General features: G+C 41.5%; 1 protein-coding gene across 2 annotated transcripts in view; it reads left to right on the top strand.

The window, feature by feature from the left end:
* The first annotated feature begins 9,772 nt into the window (after positions 1-9,772).
* The window catches only part of Sntg2 (syntrophin gamma 2), a 199,524-nt gene continuing 181,983 nt past the window's right edge, over positions 9,773-27,313 (top strand). The window contains exon 1 of one of the 2 annotated variants that reach the window (XM_028857468.1): positions 9,773-9,991. Coding sequence is in view for 1 of the 2 variants with exons in the window: in XM_028857467.2 (XP_028713300.1) it covers positions 9,920-9,991 (72 nt within the window). In the remaining variant the exon portion in view is untranslated. The remainder of the gene's footprint in view (positions 9,992-27,313) is intronic. The other variant, XM_028857467.2, reaches the window with a different exon arrangement.

Genomic DNA, 27,313 nt, shown 5'->3' on the forward strand with positions numbered 1-27,313 from the left:
CCTTGGCCTTGAGGCCTGTGTGCTTTTTGTAAATAGTATACACCTGCTGGCTGTGCTTTTTCCCATCCTCAATGACTGTGTTTTATTGTTTGTATCAATTCTATTTTAATAAAATAACTGACAAGCTGTACTTAAATCAGCAATGTTAGTATATATTTTCTATTTTCCCACATTTGGTTTTCTTTCCTATATTTCTTGGCTTATTTAATGCCATAATTATATTTCATCGTTACTATTTTCTTCACTACCTTTGCTTTCTATGATCTCTATTTCTTCTCTTAATGATTGTTCATATTTTAGTTCCCTATCTTTGTCTCGCTGAATATGTTGGAAATATTGGACCACACAACATTGTTGCCTGTTGGTTTGGGGCAGAGGAGTTCTAGTGGGACATGAGCTGGTGGAAGAGCTGGATGCCTGAAGCACAGATGTCAGAGGTCACTGCTCTAGCTCACGGGGTCGGAGATCTTGGAGAGCTGAAAATATGTTTCTTCAGGAGCAAAGGCTTGAGGGGTAGAGTGCCTGGCACGTGGTGCAAGTTCAACACATCGCTGAGTAAATAAGAAGTAAATGGGACAGATGTGTGGCCCCTGATTAAATAATAATAATAGCAAAAGAACCTCGATTTCCCTGGCTGTGTCTGGTGTTCTGTGAAAGCCCTTCTTTTCCAACCATAGTCTCTGAATTAAATGTTTCTATAAGAAAAAATATAAAACAAAACAGAACCTCAACCTGCTCATAATCTACTTACTATATTTCTAAGTCAACTTATGGAGGCAAGAACACATCAGATCAGAGAGTAACCTTGTAGCTACTTCTATCACAGTACCAATTAGGAAGAATCCCATAACATTGTTCAAATATTCCTACTGATTCCAATTCCCATGGAAAACCATGGGTTTGGTGTCACCCGAGGGCCTCTGAATGTCTAAGAGCAGATCTGAGGGCTGGGGGTGAGTCAGTTTGGGGGACTGATTCCTGCACAGACGAATTCTATTCAGAAAGTCCTTTCCTGTCCCCATATTTTGTAGGGTACTCTCTATCTTTTCTTTTAGTAGTTTCATAGTTTATGTTTCACACAGAGGCCTTTAATCCATTTAGAGCTGACTTTTCTGCATGGTGATAAATAGGGGTCTAATTTCTTTCTTTTACATATGGACATCCTGTTTTCTCAGCATCATTTGTTGAAGGTGCTGGCTTCTTTTCATTGTGTGTTTTGGTGTTCCTTATGGTTCTAATTTGGGGTGATATTTTGAGAAGTATTGGTTGTGGTTCTTTAAATGTCTTATAGAATTTAGCTGTGAATTCATCTGGACCTTGGCTTTTTTTAGTTAGGAGACTTTTTGTATTTGTTATGAATCTTGAAGTCACTGATCTCTTCTTGGTTTAATTGTAGTGATTTGATTGTATCTAGAAATGTTTATTTCTTTTAGATTTTCAAATTTAATTGAGTACAGTTTTTAAAGGATTCCTTATGATTTTTTTTCTGAATTTCTTAGTATGTCTTGTTATGCTTCCCTATTCATATCTAATTTTATGCATTTGGGTCTCTTCTTTTGGTTAATCCAATTAAGGGTCTGTAAATCCTTCTGTTGTTATTGTTTTAAAAAGCAGATCTAGATTCACTGATTCTTCATATTGTTTTGTAGCTATTATTTCATTAATCCTATCTACTGGATTTGGGCTTATTTGTTCTTCTTTTTCTTCAGTGATCAACCCCAAATGAATACAAATAACAGGTCATGAACTGAACTCAGGAGGATAAATTATATATGTGTGTAAGAAGTGGTCATGAAGCATGAAGTCAAGAACTGGAGGAGGAAGAGGTTGAAAATAATGCACATGTATGTGTACTAATGTATGAAATCTTCACATTAAAAACAAGTCAACTGGCAGTCTTAAAGTCCATCTGAGCACTTAGAGAATCTAAACTTATGGAGAAAACTTGGAGAGCCACCTTTTTGTTGTTGTTGTTGTTGTTGTTAATCCCTAGCTAGAACCAACAGGAGCTGTAAACCATAGTGAATCAAACATTTCCACAACACTGTCATTAGGAGGTTTCAAGAAAACCACACACTTACAATAAATTACATTTTAAAGTTGTTTGTCCTGTTTCCTTATGATTGGTTTGTTTTTAAATCTGCGCATTTAAAGTATTATTGTTCTGGTCTACCTTTACTGGTCTTCCCAAGAATGCCAACCTCATGATAAAGTAGCACTTGGAGAATGAACAGTGAATTTAATGGCAGTCAGAGAAGGAATAAGGCCAGGAAAGAGAGGAAGACAGAGACCAAGATACACAAAAAGAAAAGGGGGAAGGGAGGACACACCACTGTGTGGATGCAACAAATTCTGTAAAAGAGGCACACTGTTACTTTGTCCCTACTGAAGTTAAGATGTAAGTCAGCAGAAGCCTAGGCATGTAGGCGAATGATTTTGTTTGAAGTCTCAAAAGAGCCCACAGCATCTGGGTAGTGAAAAAGTAGCAAGATAAAGCCACTTTATGAAGATGAGCTTCAGGGGCAACACTTGAAAAGATAAGAAGTTTTGAATAAATAGCACAACTAAAAATTATATAAATAAAATATGATTGGCTCAAAAGAAAACAAGAATCAAGAAAAGCTAGACATCTAGAAAAGAAGATATAAATCTACATATGTAGCAATATATAAAACATCAAGAAAGACTCCAGTTAGATTCAAAAATGTCAGACAGGCTGAGAATAAATGCATGGCAACATATGACTAAAGGAGACTGTTGGGGACACCAGGCCTGCAACACTGAGGAGGAAACATCCTGCAGCTTCTTGACAGAAGAAGCTGTGGTGTGAATCCCTGTTCTCTCTCTCTCTCTCTCTCTCTCTCTCTCTCTCTCTCTCTCTCTCTCTCGTTAACTTTTGAAATTGTAATAAAACCTCTTCCCCAGGGAAGACCATTTCTCCACTCTCAGCATTGCCCTGTAGCCCTGTCAATGGTCGAGGCCTCCTGAGCTTTTCTGCCTTGCGTGTTGGCATGCCCATTGTTTCTGTCTTGTTTAGACAGCCATTTCCAGGAGACACAATCACACCACAAACTTCCCCTCTGGATCTTACAGTCTTTGCCCAACCTCTCTTTTGCAATGATTCCTGAACCTTAGATCAATTGGAACTGGGAACCACAGGATTTCTTGTTCCCTGTGTGTTAATCAGTTGTGGTTTTCTGTAATGTTTTCCATCTGTTGCAAAGGGAATTTTCTTTGATGAGGGGTGAGAACTACACTTACCTGTGGGTATAAGAATAAATATTTAAAATGTAGTTAGGAATTATGCTGGTTTAGTAAAGTGGTAGTTGTAAGTTTTCCTCCAAGATCCGTGACTTCACTAGCCCTGGGTAGTTGGCTAAATTTCCAGTACCAGGAATAGTTTCCCTGTTATTGAATGATCCTTAAGACTAATTGGAGAATTGTTGGTCACTATGAAGAAATGCATGACAATATTGCACCCTTAGGCGCATCATGTCACACTGGTCATGTTGTGGTCCGCGGGTATCATAGCTGGGTAGGATTGTTGTTTGCTTCCTCCCTTGGAAGCTTGCATGGTACCTCCTGGTACCATGAGAGTTAGTTAGTCCTCAAAGAGGAGGCTTTCAGGTCAGTTCCAAAATGCATGTGGGTCCTGTATCTAAAATGCATGGTGGCCTCAGTAACAGGGACTTGATTCCCATCCCTAGGAGGCAACAAGGCATTAGTAATAGCTTATAATTTCAGGAATTCTCTTGGGCAACTCTGACCAACAAGTCAGGAAGGGCTTCTTAATACTGGTGTTTGGACTTTTGTTAGTTTATGGCTCTTGCAGGGGACATTATCAGATGGAAAACTATTATTAAAAGTATATATGTATATTTATGCAATGACTACATGTATTACTTCGTAGTGACCAACAACTCTAGATAGTTAATAGTGTGATTCCTTATGAGTTTCTTTAGACAATCTTACTGTTGTTTTACCAGCCTTCATCCTTCTTCTGTATTTATCTCTCTCCCTGCTCCCTAATTAAAGCCCTCCCCCTCTGTTTTTCCCATTTACTCCCTCAAATCACTTGTAATCTTGTTATTCTCCCCTCTGTTTTTCTTCCCACAATGGCCATTATCCCCTTTTACTTTTCTGGTTTCTGCAGATTCTCTGTTATATACCTGCATCTGAAGACTTGGAGCTAGAAACCACAAAGTCAGGGTCATTTGCTAACTTATCTCTGCTTCCTCCTCCACCATCTCCAACAAGGTAGGTCACCCTCAGTACTTCAGCCTCTCCTCTAACCTGATTATTCAACACAGCCAGGGACAAGCTGCTTATGTCCTCCATGGAGACAATGTACAAGACTCTAGCTCTCCCATCTCTGGAGTTCTAGAGCCGCACAGGAGCTCCATCAAGTCTGTTGTGGGTCAGAGGCATAACTGCTCCTATTCTGCTACTGACCCACAGATCTGCTTGCTCCAATGTCCAGCCCCTGTGTGGCCTGTGGTGGCATCCCCTATACTGGGAGTTATGTCAACCTCTGTCTCTCTGAGAAAGTTCATACCACAAGCTACCCATGAGGGCAATAATGCAATCATAAACTATCTCATGTAAAATAATGTTATTCCAAAAGCACAGAGCCAAAACTGGGTTTGAAACCTTATTGTACCTATTGGCTAATGATAAGATAATCAGATTAAAAATGACTAGAGACAGAAAAACTGACAGTTAGCAAGTATGACTGAATTTTGAGTTGTTAAAAAGAAAACAATAAAACTTGTTTAGTTGAAAAGAATTAAATATAAAAAATGGTAAATGAAAGTTTTGTCAGTTTAAATTTGACATATTAAGACTATAATTTTAATTAAAATAGTCATAAGCATAATTAGTATTTAATAAAGTTATAAAAATACCAAAACTAAGCTTGATAGAAGCTGTAGCATGAATGGACAGCTTATAAAAATAGGAAGGATAAAATTAATGTGCTGAATATCCTTTCCAATAATATAAAGAACTCAAGAAATTAAACCCGTAAAAAGTGGAAGGAAATAATAATAAAATTCATGAGCAAAATGCCAAAGTACTTTTCAAGTGATCAATATAACTCTAGTTCACAGCCCCTACACACACACACACACACACACACACACACACACACACACACCAAGAAACTATAAAATTGTCATTTGTCAGCTGTCACAGCAATGATAGACATAGTCAAGGACCATCAACAGACATCTCAACTACCCACTTGTCACACATGGGACATCACAGCCCCTCTTATGAGATTCACTCCTGCTAGTGCTCATGTCCAGTGTCTTCACACAGGGACTGAAGGGTGCCCATGAATAGCCCCCACAGTCTCCCTACATGACAGTACTTTTTGAATCTAGGCCACATAGTATTTAGAGGTTATATCTTATTGCTTGTTCTGAGGGAAATCAGCTGGGTTGTACATGCATTCCCTGGAGGTAAGTGGAGGAGAAGGATTGAGAATTGAACATGATTTCAGGGCCAATTTGACCTCAGAAGACCTTCATAGCCAGTAACTCTCAGCTCCTGAGTCACAAATACTATGTGAGACAGTTACTCATTCTTGAGGTATTGCACTTCAAGAAGTGGATAACTTAATTCATGTGTATGGTCAGAAAGGTACAACTTAGTATTTATAATATATATTACTTAATTTTATAGTATATAAATCTGCATTCACTAACAACCAAGTGATTTAATTAACATGAGAGTTGGGGCAGATTTAGCATCATGGCTTCTAGTCTCATGTATTGTGATATTCCTAATATGTGTGTGTGTGTGTGTGTGTGTGTGTGTGTGTGGTGTGTGTGTGTGTGTGTGTGTGTATCAAGCAAGGAAGAGAGTTTAAACAAATTCAAAATATCAAGACTAAGGCGATCCTTGTCACAGTAATACATGACCCTGAACTGGACCTAAAGACAAAGAAAGCCAAAGAGAATGGCCTTCATTAGGAAAATCTGTATAATTTGAGTTAATCTTTTCTATATTAGCAAAAAAAAATTTCTTATTGTGAAGCATAAGCTTTCCTACACAGGGATGGGACCCCAGTTTGGGTGTTGAATATCTCCTAGGCCTATGTGTCAAAGAGACATTTTGAATATTTCCCAAGGCCTATGTTGCTGGGAGGCACCACACAAAGCACTCTTAATCTTCAGTAGGCAGGCCTAATGGTTGGTCTTTCAGACATTGGTTGTGTCCCTCTGATATAGACAGTAGGATCTAAGCCCCCTAACCTCCTCCCCCCCTTCTGCTCCCCAGCAATGGGGTGATGATATCTTATCGTTAACACTGACTGCCAAATTGTAGGGGTGTAGAATCACCTAAGAGACAAAATTTTGGTTGTTAATGCACTAGAGACAGTAGGACCTGGGGAAATGAAGCCAAAAAATGAAGCATACTAGTCCCATGCAATAGCCAACTTTATTCAGAGCCCCAGACAATTTATACTCTGAAGGTTAAGAAAGGTCACATGAGTAAAGTTCTCATGAGTTCAAGCTGTATACTGTCACAGGGACAACCTACATGTGGCAAAATCATGTTTTTCCATAGAGGCATAAACATTGAATTTAAATAACAGCATTAAGCAATAATGAGTAATATGAAGTAAACTCACTTTTATCCTCTACACTTGGGAGGAGCATGAAAACACATTCTAAGAACAACTCCTTGTTTTGAAGAAACTGAGGTCACAAGACACTTGCCTTGTTTTTTTGGAGTGTTTTCACAAGCACTCAGAATTCTTCTCACAGGACTCCATTCCTGGGCTGTGTTCTGACATCTGGGCCTGTTAGTAAGGGGGTTTCTAGATTGACTTAAGTGAGGTGGGAGAACACACCCTGAATGTGAGTGGCACCAATTCATGTACTGGAGTCCTGGACTGAGTAAAAAGGAGAAATTGGGAATAGACCAGTGTTCATCTGTCTCGGCTTCCTGACTGTAGATGCAAATCACCAGCTGCACCTAAGACCCCACTGCCATGACTTCCTTACCATGATGACTGTGTGCTGCATTGACAATGTTTCTGCTAATTTGGGATTGAGTTAATGGTTAAGGAGACACTGACTCACTGTGGAGCACATTCCAGAAAGAACCCTACATGCACCATGGAAACTCCTGAGTCAGACTGCAGGAAATTCACATCTAATAGCCCCTCTCAGGTTTTTGGATAAGTCAGTGTTTTACTGGTACTTTTATGAAGTGAAGCTCTAACGTTTAGGAAATGAAGTAATACAACTCTTATGGACAGCCCTAGTTCCGAATGCACAAAATCTGAGCTACTACAGTTAAAACCTGAACTGTATAGCTTCCCAAGGCAGCCCAGTGCGTGTCAAGTATCCTGGATCAAGGATCATGGGATGAGCACAGAAAAACGCTCCAGTGAGCACCAAGAAAGACAAGGTATGTAGATGTAACCAACTATCTTATTATGGTATTTATCAAATTAATTAATAATTCATTTGAGTTTTATCAAAAGATACCCATGTTTATTTACTTGAAATATTTGAATTAATATCCAATCTATCAACTCTAACATGATGAATAACCAAATGCTTGTGTCTCCTTCAGATCATGGGATGAATCTTCCCTTTGTAATTTAGGTAAAAGTCTCTTTAGACCTCTGATTTCTCAGAGACTGAACTCATGTGCTTTTCAAAATGCAACTTCAAATGAGTTACATGATCTCATACTTATGCTAGGTTTTTCTACAAACAAAAATTGCTTAATATTCCTTGTCCAGTCATCTAAGGCATATATTTTATACTGGACAAGCATAAAGGGATGGCCGTAAGCCTCTTTGTCCATGAACCAAAGCTGCAGAACTGCAGGCTGAGGATAAATAAGACTGGGAAATCAGAAACCCCCTGCCCCGTGCCTCTGGGTCACAAACCCAGGGCTGCTCAGTAGCCAGTTGTAAATGGATTGTTGCATATTTGCTTGTCCATCATGGGCTATATGCAAACCACACATTAGACTTGCCAGTTTCCCCAGCAGTGCAGTCGTAAAGCCAACATGAGCATCCCAGGATGCCTGTCTGTGAGTCATAGGGCTGGGGCATAAGACCTGAAAAAGGAGGAAAATACAGGTTTGCTTTTTACTCAGGTGTTGGCAGGCCATTGGATGAGGGTGCAGGCAAGCACAGTCTTAAAAGACTAGTTTCTGTCATGGTCTAGCTGCAGCCTGGGTTCAGGTCCTGAGCCGAGGAAGGGGCGACGCTGAGAAGAAATGAAGTGTCCAACCACCAGACTGAGTTTCACACAAGTGGTGTGCCCTGAATAGCTCCAGCCATCTTTATTTGTACTTCAAAAACAAGCATGTTTTCCATACTAAAAAACAAGTTTTTCCCATCCTCCAACATTAACCTCCAGCAAAAACAAATATGTCAAATATGTTTTTTTCCCAACTTTTACATCAAAACATCTTCAAACTCAGAACAACACTTATCATTTTGGTAGCTTGGCCAAATACCGAGCCAGGTACATCCTGTCTTTACAAAACCAAGGGTGATAAACATAGGCACACATATTTTTTACAATGCTATTGTTCAAAACTTATTTACAGAATTAGGGGTAATCTGCCTCCGATTCTGTCTGTCGGCACTGAATTGGAACACCTCTCGGGGTCTGAAGTGACAGCTGATGTCCCCAGACAAGAAACCTGAGAAGCATCCGCTCCCAGAGAATTTTAGGGGAAGATATTTGAGAAAAAAAAAATGGGGTTTCCAGGAATGATCATATCTGTCCCATGCATGATTGACAAAATAACACTAAAACTGTCAAGAGAATCATCAGTTTTTCAAGAGAGAAGGGAGCATGCAGGCCGTGCGGTCCCAGCAGTATCCTGTGCTGTCCAGAAGTCCACTGGTCCTTGCCGAGTGAGACTGTCCCAATGGGCTTTTGCCTCACTTGGAGACACATTGGACAAGCACTCATATATTGGTCTAGTACTAGGCTGCATGGTTCCCAACAAGTTTCCATTTACATTTGTACTAGGATAGTGTGGATCTATAAAACTCAATATTGCTTTTATATTTCTTTTGAAACAAACCTGGTATGAGAAACTCTTAAATGAAACTGGTGACGAAGCTGGAGCCCTTTTGGAAAGTGTGGGAGGCAAGATGGAATCAGAGCCCCAGCCCTGTACATCAGAAGGAGCCCTCACAGTGACTGGCGCCTGGGGCCTAAGTAGATACCAAGAGAGGAGCACACAGGAATGGAGACCACTGGAGTTGAAGGACTTGGTACTTTAGTATGCTTTCTTTTTCCAGAAAGTGGGTCCTGAGGGTTGCCGGGCTAGGTTATGGTGTGGAGATCCGCAAAGACCAAGAGGACCCAAAGCTGTTGTCGGGGCAAAGCGTTACCACACTCAGAATTTGAGACGCTTTGCCAGTGGAGATGGTCACCAAGCGTCTGTAAGTTCCACTGATGGTATCACCAGAATCCACTGGGAACAGCGTCCTAGTCTCCAATGGTCCAGGTGCCCTCTTAGCCTTCCAGCCTAAGGGAAGCACGCTTCTGACCCTGCCTCAGCTCTGCACTTTACCGGCCCCTGTGGGGAAGTGATGGTCCCTGTAAGGAGGTGAGATTCCCCACTTGCAGCTCTCACAATCCAGTCCTGCCTGCACTGGCTGGAGGTGGAAGGGCAGAGCTGATGGGCCGGGCTACCGGGTATAAGGCGGGGCTTGATGGTAATGGGCGGAGCTTGGTGGGCGGTGAGCAGGGTAGTAGGGGCCGGGCTGCTGGAAGGTGGGCGGGGTTCCGTGCCTGCCCTGATTGCTAGCGCAGTGGCTGCTGGCTCCGTCCGCCCCAGCCCATCCAGAGAGGGGCGCGGGCGCCGTGCAGGCGCTGGACTTGGGAGCTCCGGAGCCTGAAGCGCGCGCCTAGCCGCGTGGGCGGCGATGAGCGCCGAGGGATCGCAGTCCCTGGTCGCCCCCCGCGGGCGTCCTAGTCACCTACTGGTGCCCGCGCGGGTGAGTGGGGTCCCCTGGAGGCCCTCTTCTGCCTCCCCTGACTCCCTTTGGTCCCCCCGTTTCCCCTCTTCTCCCAGCGCCCCCTCCTTTCTTCGCGTCCTTGTGTCCCCCTATCCGGGTGGCTCTTGTGGGCGGGGGTTGGCGCTGGGCCCTGGGCACAGTGGACATCACTAGCCCCTGGGCACTGCAACCTCGTCTTTCTTACATCACAGCTACCAGCATGCAGGGTTTGATTTTCTTATCTTGAACATCTGGGTCATGGGGCACAGGTGCTTTCCTGCGTGGTAACTATGGTCTTCCAGAGCGTGGGGTCTGGGCTTTGCCCAGCATTTCTTCCGAGGAATGGTCCCTCCTGCTCCAGGCAGGGGCTCTTGCCGCAACTCGGACACTATGCAGGGGTTCTTGCTGTCCCCCTGATGGGGTGTGGTGCCAACTGCCTCTGCCTATCCCTTGGGCCACCAGCTCAGGACCTCCAGAAACCAAGGGGACGCTGATGGGCCAACTTTTTAGAGTCCTATGTTAGCTCCTATGTTAGCACCACCACCCCATCCTTATAAAAACAAAAAACAAAACAAACAAACAACAACAAAAAAACAAAACAACAAAAAAAACTATTGATTGACAAAACCCAGAATTGTTGGCTTAAACAAAAACGGAAAGTTCTTGGAAACCTTCAAGTTGCCACCCACACGACACAACCGAGTGTTCTGGAAAGGGTGCAAGACAGCAGCTGTTGATCACGGCCTTAGGAAGCTGTGTGCCTGTGTCCTGGGGTGCACACCTCCTCTTTAACTTTGCTCAAGAGCCCAAGCCTCAGCATTACAGGAGATGAAGGTCCTTTTAGGGTAACAAAGGTCTGAAGCTGCAGACTGGAGTGGCTGCAGGTGTCCAGTCTTCTGAAATAGGTACTGCACAGTGGTATGTTTAATGTGGTGAGACCAATGTATCTGCTTTGCAAGTTGTACCATTCTAGCGATTTCCTCGACATCTTTAACGTTTTTGGTGGAATATGATGGGGTTTTGTTGTCTTGTTTGTTTTTTCTTTAATACTTTGTAATATGAATAGTTACCCAACTACAGCAGACTCAAACCTTAGAAAATATACTTGGATTATCCGGAAATAGTAGAAAGCAAGTGCAGAAGCTCACGAGTCGATAACTTTCTATCATATTATTCTCAGGACTTTAATAAGGTGTCCTCCCACGGTGCATTTGGGGAAGTATTATTGCAACAAGTCTTGTTAGTAACTCTTATAATTAGAGGAAAATTGAAGTGGTTTATTCTACTTTGAACCTACCCATGAGTTTTGGCAGACTTCAGTTTTAAGCGCATGTGTTACCTGGAAGCCTTCGAATAGGCTCATTGAACTCCATGTCCCTTGCTAGGTTGCTAACCAGCACAAGACCTGCTCAGTGCCTCATGCGTAACAGCAGCCTTGATGATGTGAAATGGCCCATCAGAACTGTCCTTAAAGGAAACTTTTGCCACCATTGAGGCCATGCACCTCAGTATAATGCAGAACATACCTGAGATTTACTGTGGTGCGGTGCTGTCTTAATGAGTGAGGCTCGAGTTCTAATTCAAAGTAAATCTGCCAAGTTTGACATTTACACAATCTCAGCATCCCAACAGTGTGTCAACTGTCTTCATGTTGCGGCATTTGAACCTTTGGTGGGTGGTGTTTCCTTGTTAATCACTGGAACATAGTCATCAAAAAACTCCTCAGTTTCTTAGCAATTACTATGCACAACATTACAGAGCTTGCAATTCCCAGCTATGCGATCATTTAAGTTAACAGAACCTAGTGCATCTACTTAGAAAAAAAATAATTATAGAAGAAAGATGGTGTTGAATCTATTGTATTACTACTTTTAATTTTTTGCCTGAAGTCAAAAGTTTAGCATATTCTTTAGAATGGCTGCTTGAGTCAGGGCAACTGGGTTGGGTTTGGTGTCTCACACACTTTTCTAAGTTAGGTCAGTCAGTTCATGAAGTTCTGTTTTGAGGATCAGCCATCTCATTGATTGAGAGTTTGCAACTCTAAGCAGAACTTGAGTTTACTGACTATTTTCTGTTTTTAAGTGGTCATTCTTCAATCCACCACAGTGTGAGCTGGTAAGCTGTAGTTTCATAGGATGACGTGCCCTGCCCAGGGGAAGGTGCACTTATTAATGGTACACTTAGCCATATTTCTAGGGCTGCCATTGCTACAGGATGAGTTAGGCAGGTACTATAGGATCCACCCATTGTTTCCTGCTGTTGTTAAGTGCCCTTCCTTCTTTCAGACACTTTTGATCTCACCTATGGAATTTCTCTTGGTACCTGTGACGTCATAGGCCAAATTCATGTATTTTAAAACAGGGTATTACCTGGTTTTACCAGGAGACATGTCTCATAGTGAACGTTTGAACAGGACCTAATTTGGAAAACTGTTTACTTGTCAAAAATATTAGAAATTAAATTTTATCTCTTTTTGAAATATGTGACAACCTATTATATCTACATAGTTTTCAGTTTTAATGTAGATATATTTTCCAAGGCAACTCACATAACCATCTTTAGAGAGGCTGGAGGAGGTAGCCTTGCAGCACAGAATGAGAGGGAAGCTGTTGCACCAGATTCTTTGTTATTAAATGGTTACATTCTCTGGAGCCTGGTTTTGTGCTCTGCTGTGAGCATAGGTAATTAATTACATCAGGTAGGGTGAGTGACAGTTAAGAAGGCACTCCCCTTTCTTCCTGCTCCCTGTGCCATGCTGTGCTGGAACCCAGGGGGTGCACTGGACATACAGTGTGAAGATGGACTCACTGATTAGCACTGGAGAAAACTAGCAACCCCAGCCTGGGAAGTCCATGTACCCACTTCTCACCTGTAAACTCTCCAGAGCAATTCTTATGGTCACTTGGATTCTAATACCAATCACCCTTAGCAATTAATTGTCATTTAAAAATTACAGTTTCCATATAATCAGTGTAGTACATCGTGATGTTATGATATATGCATACATTATGCATACATTTGGTAGTATGATCTCAGAAACTGGCTATTTAGTTAGAATGAGAATTTTGGTTGCATAAAATGAAATAAAGAAGGTTTCAAAGTCCTTCTAGGGAAAAAAATAATTTCATGGAAAAGGCACTTGGGTTTTTTACTCGTGAGCTCTTTCCCTTGTGGTCCAATAAGCCTATGACTGGGATTGGAAATCTTGCATTGTTTTCTGCCAACAGGAGGTGGTGCTGTCTCCTAGGCCTCACTGGAGTCCCATTCAGACCTTGGAAGCAAGCCGGCTTATCCCTTCTATTTCTGCACTAAGCTCCCCTTACTGACTTGATCCCCACTCACGGACATTCCTGGCTTCCTCTGGGAGCATCTGCTGTTGTTCTTCTCTACCCCCAAGGACGTACAGGGCATCTTTGCAATCCTATCCTGCCGGTGACAATGACTTCTAACACTACCATCCGGCACGCTTCAACACATACTATTAAAAAGTGCTGCAAGGATTTGAGATTCTTTTTCAGTTTGAATGTCCTTGCTAAATATTTCTTTTCAGATCTGGTATTATTATTCATCCGTTACATTTTTATTAGGCAAATAATTAAGATTTAAGGAAAATGACTATGCCTTTTAGCTTATTTAAGGCTGTAATTGCAAAGTTATAAAAATGTCAGGTTATATTTTTAACACATAAGGTATTCTAATTTCAAAGACAACTAACTCCAAAATTGCTGAATTTTCATTCTGTTTAACCTGTTTTATCTCCATTATCTTTACTTGCCTAACACATTATCTGTCTTACTATATACAGTAATTTTTTTTTTATTGTGGAAGAATGATGCTGATTCTAAACTGTCAGCATTTTGACTTTCCCAGCTGGGATAGGCACCAAAATCCACTTGACATTTGGGTAGATCCCACTTGATTGCAGTGCTGACTTGTATTACGATAGATATAAGCACACACGACATTGTACGCTCACTGACTTCCATGTTGCGGATTTATTTCTCTCATCACTGTTCCTTGGACCCCAACTCCAGATACAAATGTACAACTTACTCCAGACAGTAGTAAAGTCATTTATGCACTGACCAATGAAAAATAAATGTATCTATTTTTATTTTAATTGAAATAAGTGGGTGGTAAATCGCATGGCGCAGTTGAATTCCATTCCTAGAACTGATTCTAGCAGGCAGAGATTTAAATGATAGTACTTCATTATAGGTAAAATATAACCATAGTATCACACCCAGCTCCACAATAAAACTTTGATTTTACCATTGAAATATTTAGGAATAAACAGTCCATATTTGTGGTGTGGTATAAGTGCCAATAATTCCAATAAGATTTTTCCATGGGAAACAAATATTTTGCATCTAGGACAATTCCCACACTGTTGGCTGACTCAGCTTTTAGAAGTTGAACAAAAAATTCCTCCTCCTCGTGCCCTTTCCAAGATGAGGTAAAGGAGAGGGAGTGGGCCACCCCCAACTTGTGTCCCCGATTCTGTGATTCTTTCTGCAGTGGCAAGAGGTATTGTGCTGTGCTCCATTTGCTGAGCATGTCCTCTGCCCCACTGAGGACAGGGTTGACTCCATCGCCCCAGTCCCAGAAGTCTGTGCGTTTGTCTGAAGGCAGCTTCAGGGTGCATTGTTGACTGCTCCTCTTCTCTTTCTGTCCCTCTAATAGGGCGAATGCCCCAATTTTGTTTTCACATTGGGGTATATGCAATGGCACTGGAAGCTGTCCCATATATTTCACATTATTTCTTGCTGACCTGGTCCTGGGCCTCCCCGAATTATGCCACCATTACATTCTGTGGACCCCAAAGCTGTCTACAGCCCCTCTGATTGAACCAGCTCTGCCTGTGGGCTCACAGAAAACATCTTCAAGGCTTACCTTCTACTATAACCCTGGACTGGGTTTCCTCTCTGATGCTGACATGTCTGAGCATCACATAGAATCAACCACAAGCCTGTGTTGACTATTGAGACTGGGCCCACCGAACTTCTGGACTCTTGGTTTTCCTACTCTTCTTCGTTAGTTTCATTTCCTGAACAGTCATTTTAGCCTGCTCTTCCTCTAGCTTCCCTGCCACTGGCTCATTGTAGTTTCTGTCTCAGCCAGGACCTCCCACCAGCATCCACTGCTGTCTGTATCCTCTGCCCACATGCTGCCGTGTGCCATCCTTAAGAGCAGTGTGCCTGTGTCTAACCTTTAGGAAGGGACAGCCCCAGCTCTGATAGCAATATTATCTCTAAATGAGTGGAAATTATGCCCCTTTTCTTAGGAGCAGGCAAGCCTGGGGTATCACTTATACTCCCAGGTACGAGAGCCAGTTAATTCCATTGTGTTTATTCATAGCAGTCACTGCTGTGAATGAGAGGGAAAAGCTCCATTTCTGATTCTTGATCATTTATTTAACTTTTAGCTTATTTATGCTTCAATAGAATTATGCCATTTTTATTTTATAGTAGCTAAATTTTAATTTTACATATTAGTATAACTGTTAATAGTTAAATGTAATTTATTCTGTTCCCAATGCTGGAGATTGTCTTAGTGATTTCTTCAGGTAATTATGCTCTTCCAAATGGCTCTATCAGTTTGACTTTTTTGCACTGTAATTACCTGGAGTGTTCATTATGTCCCTAGTGATGTGAAATTACTTTTCCTACCTTAAATCTGGGGTGTTCAGAATCCACAGGGGCCAGAAACAGCCTATTGAGAAGCACATGCTGGTGTTGACACTGTCGACATGGGTTACATTCTCTTATTTATTTCTAGTTTTTGGGAGATATGCCATCTTATAATAGTTAAACGTACACCCTGTGTTTGGTACCACTGTGTCTGTTTTCACCATGCATTGTCTTTTGGCTGACACTGGAGATTTTAGAAGGCCATGCTACCTTCTTGTAATATTACTTGTTTCACAGTAAGACTTCAATTCTAGCTTTAAAAAAAAAGGTTGTGTTTGCAACAAGATAGATACTATCTTTTCTTGGTGCCACCAGAAAAATGGCTATAGTACTTCTGTGCATTGAGAGAGGGATGGAGGGTGTGCATGGTGAGCAACACCACCGCAGTCTCTGGAGAATGAGACTTTGTGATGCTGAAGAGAATGCCACTTAGAAAATGCTGTATGATTGATTGTGAATGTGACCATATGCACACATGTATAACTTACAGGACACAGCTGAGCTACTCAGGTGTAGCTTGAGTTTTTCTCTCAGGGGACTGCCAAGCCCTGGCAGTCCTGTAGCTCACCTATAAAATAAACACACAGACACTTATATTATTTAAACTGCTTGTCCATTAGCTCAGGCCTACCATTGTCTAACTCTTACACTCATACTCAGCCCATGTCTGTTAAGCTATATGTTGCTACTGTGTTCCGTGCTTTATCTGTTGCCTTTCCATGCTGTTTCCTGGACAGCAGGCTGACATCTCCTCTCTGATCCTGTCTGACTCCAAGGTTGCATTTATCTTTGTTGTTTTAGGACACTGGCTTCACCACGTAGCCAAGGATGACTTTAAACATCTGATTCGCTTGCTTGTCCCTCCCAAGTGTTAGGGTTACAGGTGTAGGCCATTGTATTCAGCTTCCCATCAGACTGAAGTTTCAATGAGCAGATTCCTTGTCTGTGCTTGTGACCAGTATAACCAGGGATACATGCAGAGTCCCTTGAGAGAGGTCTGCACTTGAAGAATGGAGACACAGAAGCTGTGCACATTTTATGACTATTGTGAGGGGGCGTTTTATGACACAGGAGTGTATCCTTTAACCAGGTTAGTGATTACACTGGTCAAGGAGGCGTAGAGGGAGGGGCCCTGCCTCTTTGGTAGCCTCTTTTGTTTGGGTTGAGGAGTCTGTGAGCCAGTCAATAACATGAGAACCAGAGATGAAGGAACAGCTGGTGTGAGAGTAGAGAGGGAGAGGAGACAATGCAGTAGAGGATGCAGAGACTAGCCTGTTCAGCCTCAGGGGCAGTGATAGATTGGCTTGCTTGTGTGCAGCATGTTCCATACAGGTACACATGCATTACACATTCAAGTTACACATGTATGCTATACCTGTATGTACCACACATGCATACTTCAAATAATTGTGCATGCCACACATGTGTATACAATGCACATGTTATGTACATGGACACAACATGTATACATGTATACACATTACACATATGCATATAACAGATATATTTCTTTGTATCTGTGCATGTACATAGCACATACACCTGTATATCTGCACAAGTATATGTACTATAAACAGCATGTTTATCAACATTCACATAGATTATGTACATACACAGCACAGAGAGCAATCACGTACACTGCACACATGCTTGAAACTCAGCACACACATGTAGGTAACACAGAGATGGAGAACACAAATGTTTACTCAACACATTTACTCATGTACTATGCAGAGCACACATGTGTACACAGTACACTTGTCTGTGGAGTTGGGGCTATTAGAGTTAATGTTTCTATTTCCATCGAATACCAATAGTGGAAGAGATTCAGGGTCATAGTGCCTGCTCAGAATGACAGGGGACTCATAGAAGGTGGTACAGGTACATTTTTTAGTGTACAGTGCAGTTTTGAAAACCTAGAACCATTACTGTTCCTGCTGAAGTCTGCTGGGTTCTGACAAACTGAGGTAGGTTTCCCTATTGAGGGCTTCTTTGACAAATATTCAGTGTGTCTGGGAAGCCTTCGGCTCTGTTGCTTCCGTCGGGAATAGAAGTATGCCCCCCCCACCCTGGGCAGGAAGGGAGAGAACAAGGGAATCTGTGGCTATTATGTAGAACTGAATTGTATTGTAAAATAAAAAAAAATGAAATCCAAGATGTAAATTAAAAAAAAAAAAAAAGAAGTGTGGCCCCTAAACTTAACGCCACATCTGCACTTGTGCCGTCATGGAAGTGTACGTAGGTAATATTGCCTTATTCAGAGGGTGTGACTGAGACATTTCTTTATAACATTTAAGTGTTAATTGACAAAATGTGTATATATTCAGAGTATACAGTGTGATCTTCAATCTTCATTATATGGATACCATGTGTACTAACTACAAAGCCAAATTACTTAACACGCATCATGTCCTATTTTTACCATTGTGTGTGTGAGCATGTGTTTGTGCAGCCAGGGCACTTAAGGTATGTGTATATCATCTCAGCAAATTGCAAGTATCATTCAGCCTCTTTGCTCCAGCCGGTGTCTTCCCAGTTCTCTCCTCCAGCTGTTGGCACTCACCATTTCTCCCTCTGCATCTCTACCTGCTCCACAGGCATGTGAGTCCACAGGCTTTCCTCTAAGTTAGGGATTCTGAGAGAATACACTCAGGAATGGTCTGAGTGGCATTTAACAGGGGACATGGACTCTGGTGCTAGTAAGAGGGGAGCCTGAGGACTTGGGAGGCCACGCCGAAGCAGAGAGGAATATGAGAATGGAGCTGTGAGTCTTTCAGTGCTGAAGAAGGGAGGCAGGATCCTCTATAAGAGAGCCAAGGAGTTTGATCTTGAACTTCTGAACACAGAACTATGGGTGGGGGGGAGAGATTTGGTGGTTGTTGGAAATATTGTCACAGTAACACTAACTACACACATCTGCCCCCCCATACACATACACAAAACAGGAACACGTGTATTTCAATGATTTACATGCCTGTACTAGTTGGTTTTGTGTGTCAACTTAACACAAGATTGTGGTGGTATTGTGTTGCCCAAAATATTGTGCACCATAATAAACTTACCTGGGGTCAGAGACAGAACAACCACAATATTAAACATAGAAGCTAGGCAGTGGTAGCACACGCCTTTAATCCTAGCATTCCAGAGGCAGAAATCCATGTGTTCAAGGATACAGTCAAGCATGGTGACTTACACCTTTAATCCCAGAAAGCGAGCCTTTAATCCCAGGGAGTGATGGTAGAAAGCAGAAAGGTATATAAGGCGTGAGGACCAGAAACTAGAAGCATTTTGGCTGGTTAAGCATTTGGCTGGTTAAGCTTTTAGGTTTTGAGCAGCACAATTCAGCTGAGAGCCATTTGGATATGAGGACACAGAAACTTCAGTCTGAGGAAACAAGATCAGCTGAGAAGTTGGTCAGGTGAGGTTAGCTGTGGCTTGTTCTGTCTCTCTGATCTTCCAGTGTTCACCCCAATAACTGGCCTCAGGTTTGATTTTATTAATAAGAACTTTTAAGGTTTGTGCTAGATAGAGTCATCAGAGAGGAAGGCGCCTCAGTTGAGAAAATGCCTCCATGAGATCCAGCTATAAGGAGTGTTCTCAATTAGTGATCAGTGAGGGAAGACCCAGCTCATGGTGGGTGGTGCCATCCCCGGGCTGGTGGTCCTGGCTTCTATGAGAAAGCAGGCTGAGCAAGCCATGAGAAGCAAAGTAAGCAGCTCTCCTCCATGGCCTCTGCATCAGCTCCTGCCTCTAGGTTCCAGCCCTGATCGAGTTCCTTTCTGACTTCCTCCAATGATTGACTATGATCTGGAAATGTAAGCCAGGTAAACCCTTTCCTCCCCAACTTGCTCTTTGGTCATCGTGCGTCATCATGTGTCATTGCAGCAGTAGAAATCCTAAGACAATGCCTTTGGTTGTCTTTGAACAATAGACAACTCTCCTGAAAGCCATTAGAAATATTTACATAGTTGCCAAGGTGTGCCTAGTGCTATGCTGTGAGAACTTTTTGCAGCGCTTCATGATTTTAGTTAGTGCCAGCCCTTTGGGTGGGCATGGTTGAGGCTTGCCACTTACAGATCAAATAAAGACAAAACGTCCTTGACTGTCCAGCCATCAGCTGCATCAACAGGGGTCTGGCTACAGAAGGCCCCTCTACATCCTGTGTATACCTAAGAGAAATGATACTAAATAGACCTGCTTCTATTAGCCAGGATCAATAAGATTAAGAAGATCAGAAACCAGCAGGGAGGGAGGGACCCCTTTGTCTGCCTTTGGGTTTGAATTATTCTCACATTCTCATGCTTGAATTTGGGGAGGCTGGGAAGCCCCTAGGAAATGGACTCCAGATGAAGGGGTGGGTGTTTGAAGGTGATACTCACTCCTGGATCCAACATGTTCTGTCTGCTTCTTGGTTCATTCTGCCATTCATAGCAACTGCCTCATACTCCCACTTTTAAGGCTGGAGTGTGGCCCACCTTGTGTTCACTGCCATGATGAATGCAAACCTCTGAAACAGTGAGCCAGAACAGAGATCCCCCACCCCAGATTGTTTCCAACAGGTATGTTGTTAGAGTGACACAAAAGTGGTGCATCCACATTTGAAGTCAGTCACTTGTTTTCACTCTGGCTCACTACCACAGACTGCAGACAGCTGGTGGGTCAGGGGAGGTGGCCCCCGGTGCACAGAACACACGTGCGAGGCCTTGGGAGGGGGTATAAGAAAAGCTGAGTGCTGGCAGAATTTTATGAGAAAGCAACCATATGAATGTAAGAAACGTGAATGACACTTCTAGCTCTATGATGGTGGCTGTCAATTTTGAGGAGGATTTTCCCTCTTGAGTTTATTCAAAAAATTGTTTCTAGTATGCTTTTACAATATGGAAAAGTGAAACGGATAAAAATACTTTATAATTCAGTTTATAGTTTCTAGTATGCTTTTACAATATGGAAAACTGAAACTGATAAAAAATGCTTTATAATTCAGTTTATAGTAACAAAATACTTGGTTTAATACAGTTGTAAAATAGAACATCGTCTTGGAGAGTTTTTTATTCTATATTAAGCTTCTGTTTATACAGTGTTTTTGCTGCTTATTTTATTTATTTATTTATTTATTTATTTATTTATTTATTTATTTATTTATTTATTGTGGTTTTGTTGAGGTGGAGTTTCAAGCCTCACTATGTGGCTCAGGCTGGCCTTGAACTTGAGACATTCCTGTCTCAGACTCTCCAAAGTGGGGCTTACCAGGAGAACAGTGCCCGGCCTGGCTCTTTGTATAGGTTATCTTTTACTTTGTATTTCTTGGTGGTTATAACTACAGAGAGCAGCATTTTCATGTGAAAATGGCATGTTAAAAGTTTTATAAAGATATGACATTTCTTTGAAGCTGAATTGGCTTAGCTTTTGTAAATTTCCTGTAATTGCTTTAGAAGAAAAAAAATCTAAAGTCAACACTGCCTAAATTGGTGTTTAGGATTTGAAATGCAGTAGAAATGGATTTATAACTCAAAAATGTTATAATGTAAAAAATGGATTTTAAAAATAAATTTGTTCATTTAAAACCCAGAGAGATATGAAAAAGTACTGTGAACTTCCCAAATTGTTTTTATTTGAACTCTCTTAAAGCTAGAAAAATGTACGGTTTCTTAAATCTTAAAAGTATTTTGCTATTAATGTAGTTGTGATATCAAATGTGCATAATTGACATTTGGGATTTAAAGATAACAAAATACTTTAAGATTGGAGAAATTAGATTTCAATTTAGAGACTGCTAATAACCATGATAAGGAAATGATTACACACACATAGGCTGACCCCCTTTTCTGTATACAAAATAGGTTGTTCTTTCTAGCAAAGGAAATAGGAAGAGCATCTAGTACTGTATTAAGGATGTTCATTACTCAGATTTAATGATAAAAAATAATTTCTAGGGCTGGCCTGGTAGAATTAGCCTGTAATCCCAGCAAATTAGGAGGCCAGGGCAGGAGAGTTGCAAAGTTCAAGGGCAGGCTAGGCAACATAGTAAAACCCCGTCTCAAAGTAAAAAGTAAAAAAAAAGTCTAAGGATAATAGGTAATAGGGTACTTTGCCTAGATGAGGGGAGTCTCTCAGTTCTATCCCAGTCTGCAAATAAATAAATAAATAAGAATAAAGCATTTTTAGGTTGGGCTATGTTACAACCCAGAAACATTCTTTGGTATGAAGATACACCATGCTATTATGTTAAAATAATCACAATGTTGGATGTGGGCTGGTAGTTCTAAGTGATGTATGCATGTTGTGTGTGTGTGTGTGGGGGGTGCAGGACAGAGATGAGATGGCAAAGTTGTCTGATTAGGGTAAAATACAGATCTTTCTGAAGTGACTGCCTCTGAGCAATGGTACTTCTCTGTGACCGATGTAATTATTCTCACAAGGGAGAGGCCAGGCCTGGTCCAGGTCTCTGAAAATTCTAGGTACCTTGGGCATTTCAATTATTCCCTTCCAGCACTTCTGCCAAATTCTCTTATAGCCTCAGAGAAGCTTACTTTCTTATTAATGTAGGATCAAATACTTCTAGGTCGGCATTTTGTTGTTCAGAAAGAAAGAAGATAGGGTGTAGGGGAGTTTACTCAGAAGCTCCTGTGTGGGTGCCCTAGGATTAATTGCTGACTGTTGCGTTAAGCCCTTGGATTGAGAAGGAAGAAGAATAAGATGGCAGGTAGGGGGTCCATGCAGAAGCAATGTGAAGATGGCCAGACCAACTGACCTGGCTGGAGGCTGCTCTGAAAACTGCTATTCTGGGTAGAGTCCAGGACACCAGCCAGTGCTGCAAGCTGTGTATTCATCATGCCACCCTCTGTGGTCTTCCAGCTTCTGAGGTCTGTGTGGGTAGTACATAGCAGTACCTCAATTTAGAATGTGTATGAAATGTAGAAAAGCATTGGGAAGAAAGAGTTCCTAAACTCCCTTTACTTAGGTTGGCTGGGACACAAAGTAGTTCCTAATATCTATACATGTTCATCTGGTTTTATAAGTTGGGATCATTTTATTAAAGTATACCTTAGTTGTTTCCTGTTTAGATTGTTTTGGTTTATTTCTCCCAAATACTTTTTATGGAGTAGTAGTTAGCCATTTTCTGTATCACACATTGGATAACTGATCCCTCTTTGATAAACTGACCTCCTTACAGATTAACTGACCTACACCTGTGTTAACTGATCCACTGTAGGGTTAAGTGACCTGCTGTCTAATTAACTGAGCCACTCTAGGTTCACTTGTTCCATATAAGAGTTAATTTTCAGAGTGGGTTTTGGAGGGGATGTTCAGAACAACCCTTGTTCTGTATTGACACAGGACATTCTGACGCTTTCCTAGTGAGTAGTGAAGACCCAGGTTTGTCTAAAAATAACTTCCAGAAAATGGCTTCTCTAGTCCTGCTAACATCTTTATAACACATTAGTGAACTTTGAGAACACTACAGAAAGTGGTGTTTGGGTGGTGTCTACTCTACGCCTTGGGTGATGGATTTCACACCATACTTACCCTCAATAATATCCTGGTTACAACCTGTATTTTGCTTTGTTACTAGCTTCTGTTGTGTGTGACTTTGAGCTGAGCAGTTCAGGCTGACCTGAGGATGAGTACTCAGACTGACCTCAGCTCATTTCACACATGCACTTTTACTGCCCATGTGTCTATGAATCTATAAATGGATGACTGGTAGAAACTCACCATGTCCTAGGGACTCCTGTCTTTGTTCTCTGGCAATGTCCAGTTGGAAGTCCTGACTATTTACAATCCTTAGTGTGAATCAGGTTGCATATGCTGCTGACTGTTTTCATTTTGGAGGTTTCTTAAGATGATAGCATCAGCCTCAAGGTGCCCTTCAGTGGCACTCAGAAATGGAATGGTGCATGTGTGGTAGCAGAAAAGAGTAGCCATCTTCAAGAATATGCTGTCCCTGTTGAGAAGGGTCTCTACCATGTCTCAGTGTCCCTCAAAATCCAGATTCAACAATGCTCATTGGTGTACCTACTCTACTTGCTCTAATAAAGGCTGTAGTAATTTTAAATAGAATTGATCATGGTAACCTACACCAGTTTTTAGTGCCTCACATTTTTACTTTTCTTTTTTTCTTTTTTTTTTTTTTTTTTTTTTTTTTTTTTTCTTTCTTTCTTTCTTTTTTCTTTTTTTTTTTTTTTTTTTTTTTTGGTTTTTTTGAGACAGGGTTTCTCTGTGTAGTTTTGGTACCTGTGCTGGATCTTGCTCTGTAGACCAGGCTGGCCTTGAACTCACAGAGGATTAAAGATGTGCACCACTGCCACTCGGTAGTGCCTCACTTTCTGTTGGTGTATTGCTGTTGCTGGAATTTCTGTAGTGATAAATAATTGTGGCAGGCAAAAGGAAATTCCCATTTTGTTAGTACTCTTGAATGAACTAGAATGAAGTTTTATGTCCTCAACTACTTCAGATATCTGTGTCTTATTTGTTTCCCATTCTCATTTCTTTAACTCATGATTCTGGCTTCAGTGGCTAGTCCTCACCTCTTAATCAGGCTTATGGGTTACAGGCTGTCCCATACTGGCTTAAGGTGTCTGTTCCCTGACTTCTTGTCAGATAGAGCATCAGTCTCCTGCTCCCATTGCCACAACTATGAGCCTCTTTCCACACAGTGTCTTCTTTGGCATGATGGACTGAACTTCCTCAAACCTACAACTCAACTGAATCCTTCACTCCTTGTTTCTCTCACAGGAACAAAAAAAGTAACCAGTGAAACTACTGGAATTTGGTTTGTCACCATGACTCTGTGTGATGTTTCCTTACTCAGTGGAAGATTAGCATATAAATTCTGAGGTACACCTTCCCGAAGATCCTCCACCATAGAACTTCTTTTCCTTGTTCCTGAGTTTTAGGTGTGGTCACTTTGTTTCCTTGGGGTTGTGTCATTTTGAGTTCAGTTTGCCTTGTTCTGCATGCATGTACATTCCCAAGGAAGCAGTGTAAATCAGTGGTGGTTGTTCAGAGTGGAGCTGCCGTCCAGTGTTGGGTGTAGCAGAGGCTGAGCTTGGCCAGCTAAGTGTGGTAGAGGATGGTTTCCTCACTGTAGAGAAGCCCTGGCTCTGAGGGGCAGTTGGGGCACACTGCTGCCTTGTGGCTTTGACTTGTCCCTGTTCCACTTAATCGTGATCTGTTTAACCACATTGCCCTAAATTGTAAAGGAGTGTGGTTTAGGTGCTGGCTCCTTGGAAATGGCATCAGCCTCCCCAATAGAAATAATCAGTTGAGATGAGTTTCTTACCTATGGCACAAAGTTCTGTCTCTCTTGGGTGGAAAGGTTGTGTTCTTTCAATTACTTAAAATGCTAAGTAATAAAGCCAAGTAAAGAAAATCGGATAATTCTATGAAAGAGACAGGAGGAGCCTTATCCTCACCTCTGATCTAATTGGGGAGAGGTATATAAATTAGAAAACTAAAAGTTTTATAACAAAAAAATGAGAAAAGAGAAAGTTAAAAGAGAATAAGCACATTTTCCAATAAGCAGGAGTCTTGTTCTGACCTAGTCATTGGCCTAACTCCTTCAGTAGCTGGAGATTTGGGAGAAGAGAGACAGGTGAATGTTGATGATTTTGGCTTTGAACATGATTCTTATTCTCTTGTTATTATAAAACTGAGTTGAGTTCCTGGTTCATGTCACTTTTTTTGATCTCAGAGATTTTGATGTTGCAACTTTTACCACTCTGTGTTTTGAGATTTTAAAACACCCACAGATAGACCTCATTATTTGAGAAACGTTCAACATTAACATGAATCTAAACCTCTTTTTCTTTATAAAGTAAGCACTATTGGAAATGAAAAATTGCTACACATAAATTGAAATAGAATGATATAAGAAATTCTGAATTGCATTAAAATATAAATAAATATTTATCTTAAAGCAAATAAGAAAGGCAGCATGCTCCAAAGGGACATTTTTTTTATTTACATGGGTACATGATTTTCTAAAATTTGAAAATATTAAAAAAAATTTGGTCAAAGTTCCCCGGCTAGCAGGTGGCTGTCACATTGCCTAAATTGTATGAGGACTTGTATGGCAGTCATTTGACCCTGGATATACCTCCCTCTGATATCTGACAGCTGTGCTCACAACTGAATTAATAAAATTAATTATTAACAATGAGTGCATCTGGATTGACTTCTGAAAGGTGTACATTTGAAAACACAAATATATTGGACTCAATGTATTTGAGTTTATATATTCATTTCACTAAGTTGAGCCTTTGTGTCTCTTTCCACGCTATTTTTTAACTGCCTGCAACAGTGGGTGGTTCTACAGATGCCAGGAAAGTATCTGTGGGAACGGTAAATGCTAAAGTATCTTCACTTAAAACTGACTTCAGAATTTTTAAGTTGTAGTGGTGACTCTTTATTGGATATCACAAGTCCACTGGAAAGGGTTTTGTAAAAAAAAAGACTCACAGCCAGGAAAACCCACTGCATGTTCTTAGAAATCTCACTTCATTACCTTTGTTGTATTCTAAAAATGAGTATCCATTTCCTTGAATTTTTGGGTAATACACCATGGCTCCGAGGCTTTACTCTCTTTCTTGCAGTGTTCAGACACCAGCATGTCCCTGCACCCAGGCATTACTTGTGTATCATCATCTCTTAATGAAGCTCTGAATAGATAAATAACTACATTGTGCCTGTGACTCTTGAGAAATAACTTGCTCATTCCTATAAAAGAAATCTCCAGGCCTTTTTGTAATTAATTGCACACAAAACTAATAAAGGTGCTTTTTGTTACATTTTCAAGTGTTAAAATAGAAACTGTTGGGGGACTGTGAGATACATCAGTGTGGACTTTTGCAAGACCTTACAGCACTACTTTATCCAGGGAATCTGACGTTGGCTTCAAGTGCCTTCGGACTTTTTGTAGACTGACTGCCTCAGTGACTTTTCTTCATACTGAGACAAAACATCTGACTGATACATTTTTTCTTTTCTTTTTTCATTAAGAAATTTTCTATTCATTTTACATACCAACCACAGATGCCCTCCCCTCCCTCCTCCCACCCCCATCCCAACCTCCATTCCCACTTCCTCCAAGGCAAGGCCTCCCATGGGGAGTCAGCAGAGCCTGGTACATTCAGTTAAGGCAGGTCCAAGCCCCTCACCCTGGACCAAGGCTATGTAAGGTGTCGCACCCTAGGCACTGGGCTCCAAAAAGCCTGCTCATGCCCTAGGGATGGATCCTGATCCCACTGCCAGGGGACCCCTTAAGCAGATCAAGCTACATAACTGTCTTGCTTATGCAGAGGGCCTAGTCCAGTCTCATGGAGACTCCACAGCTATTGGTCCACAGTTCATGAGTTCCCACTAGTGTGGTTTGGTTGTATCTGTACATTTCCCCATCATGATCTTGATGCTCCTTGCTCATAGAATCCCTCTTCTCTCTTTGGCTGGACTTCTGGAGCTTGGCCTGGTGCTTGGCTGTGGGTCTCTGCATCTGCTTCTATCAGTAACTGGGTGAAGGCTCTATGACGGCAGTTAGGGTATTCACTAATCTGATTACCGGGGTAGGCCAGTTCAGGCACCCTCTCTGCTATAGCTAGTTGGTGGGGTCATCCTTATGGATTTCTAGGAGTTT

The sequence above is a fragment of the Peromyscus leucopus genome, chromosome 22, assembly GCF_004664715.2.
Source record: "Peromyscus leucopus breed LL Stock chromosome 22, UCI_PerLeu_2.1, whole genome shotgun sequence".
Classification (NCBI taxonomy): Eukaryota; Metazoa; Chordata; class Mammalia; order Rodentia; family Cricetidae; genus Peromyscus; species Peromyscus leucopus.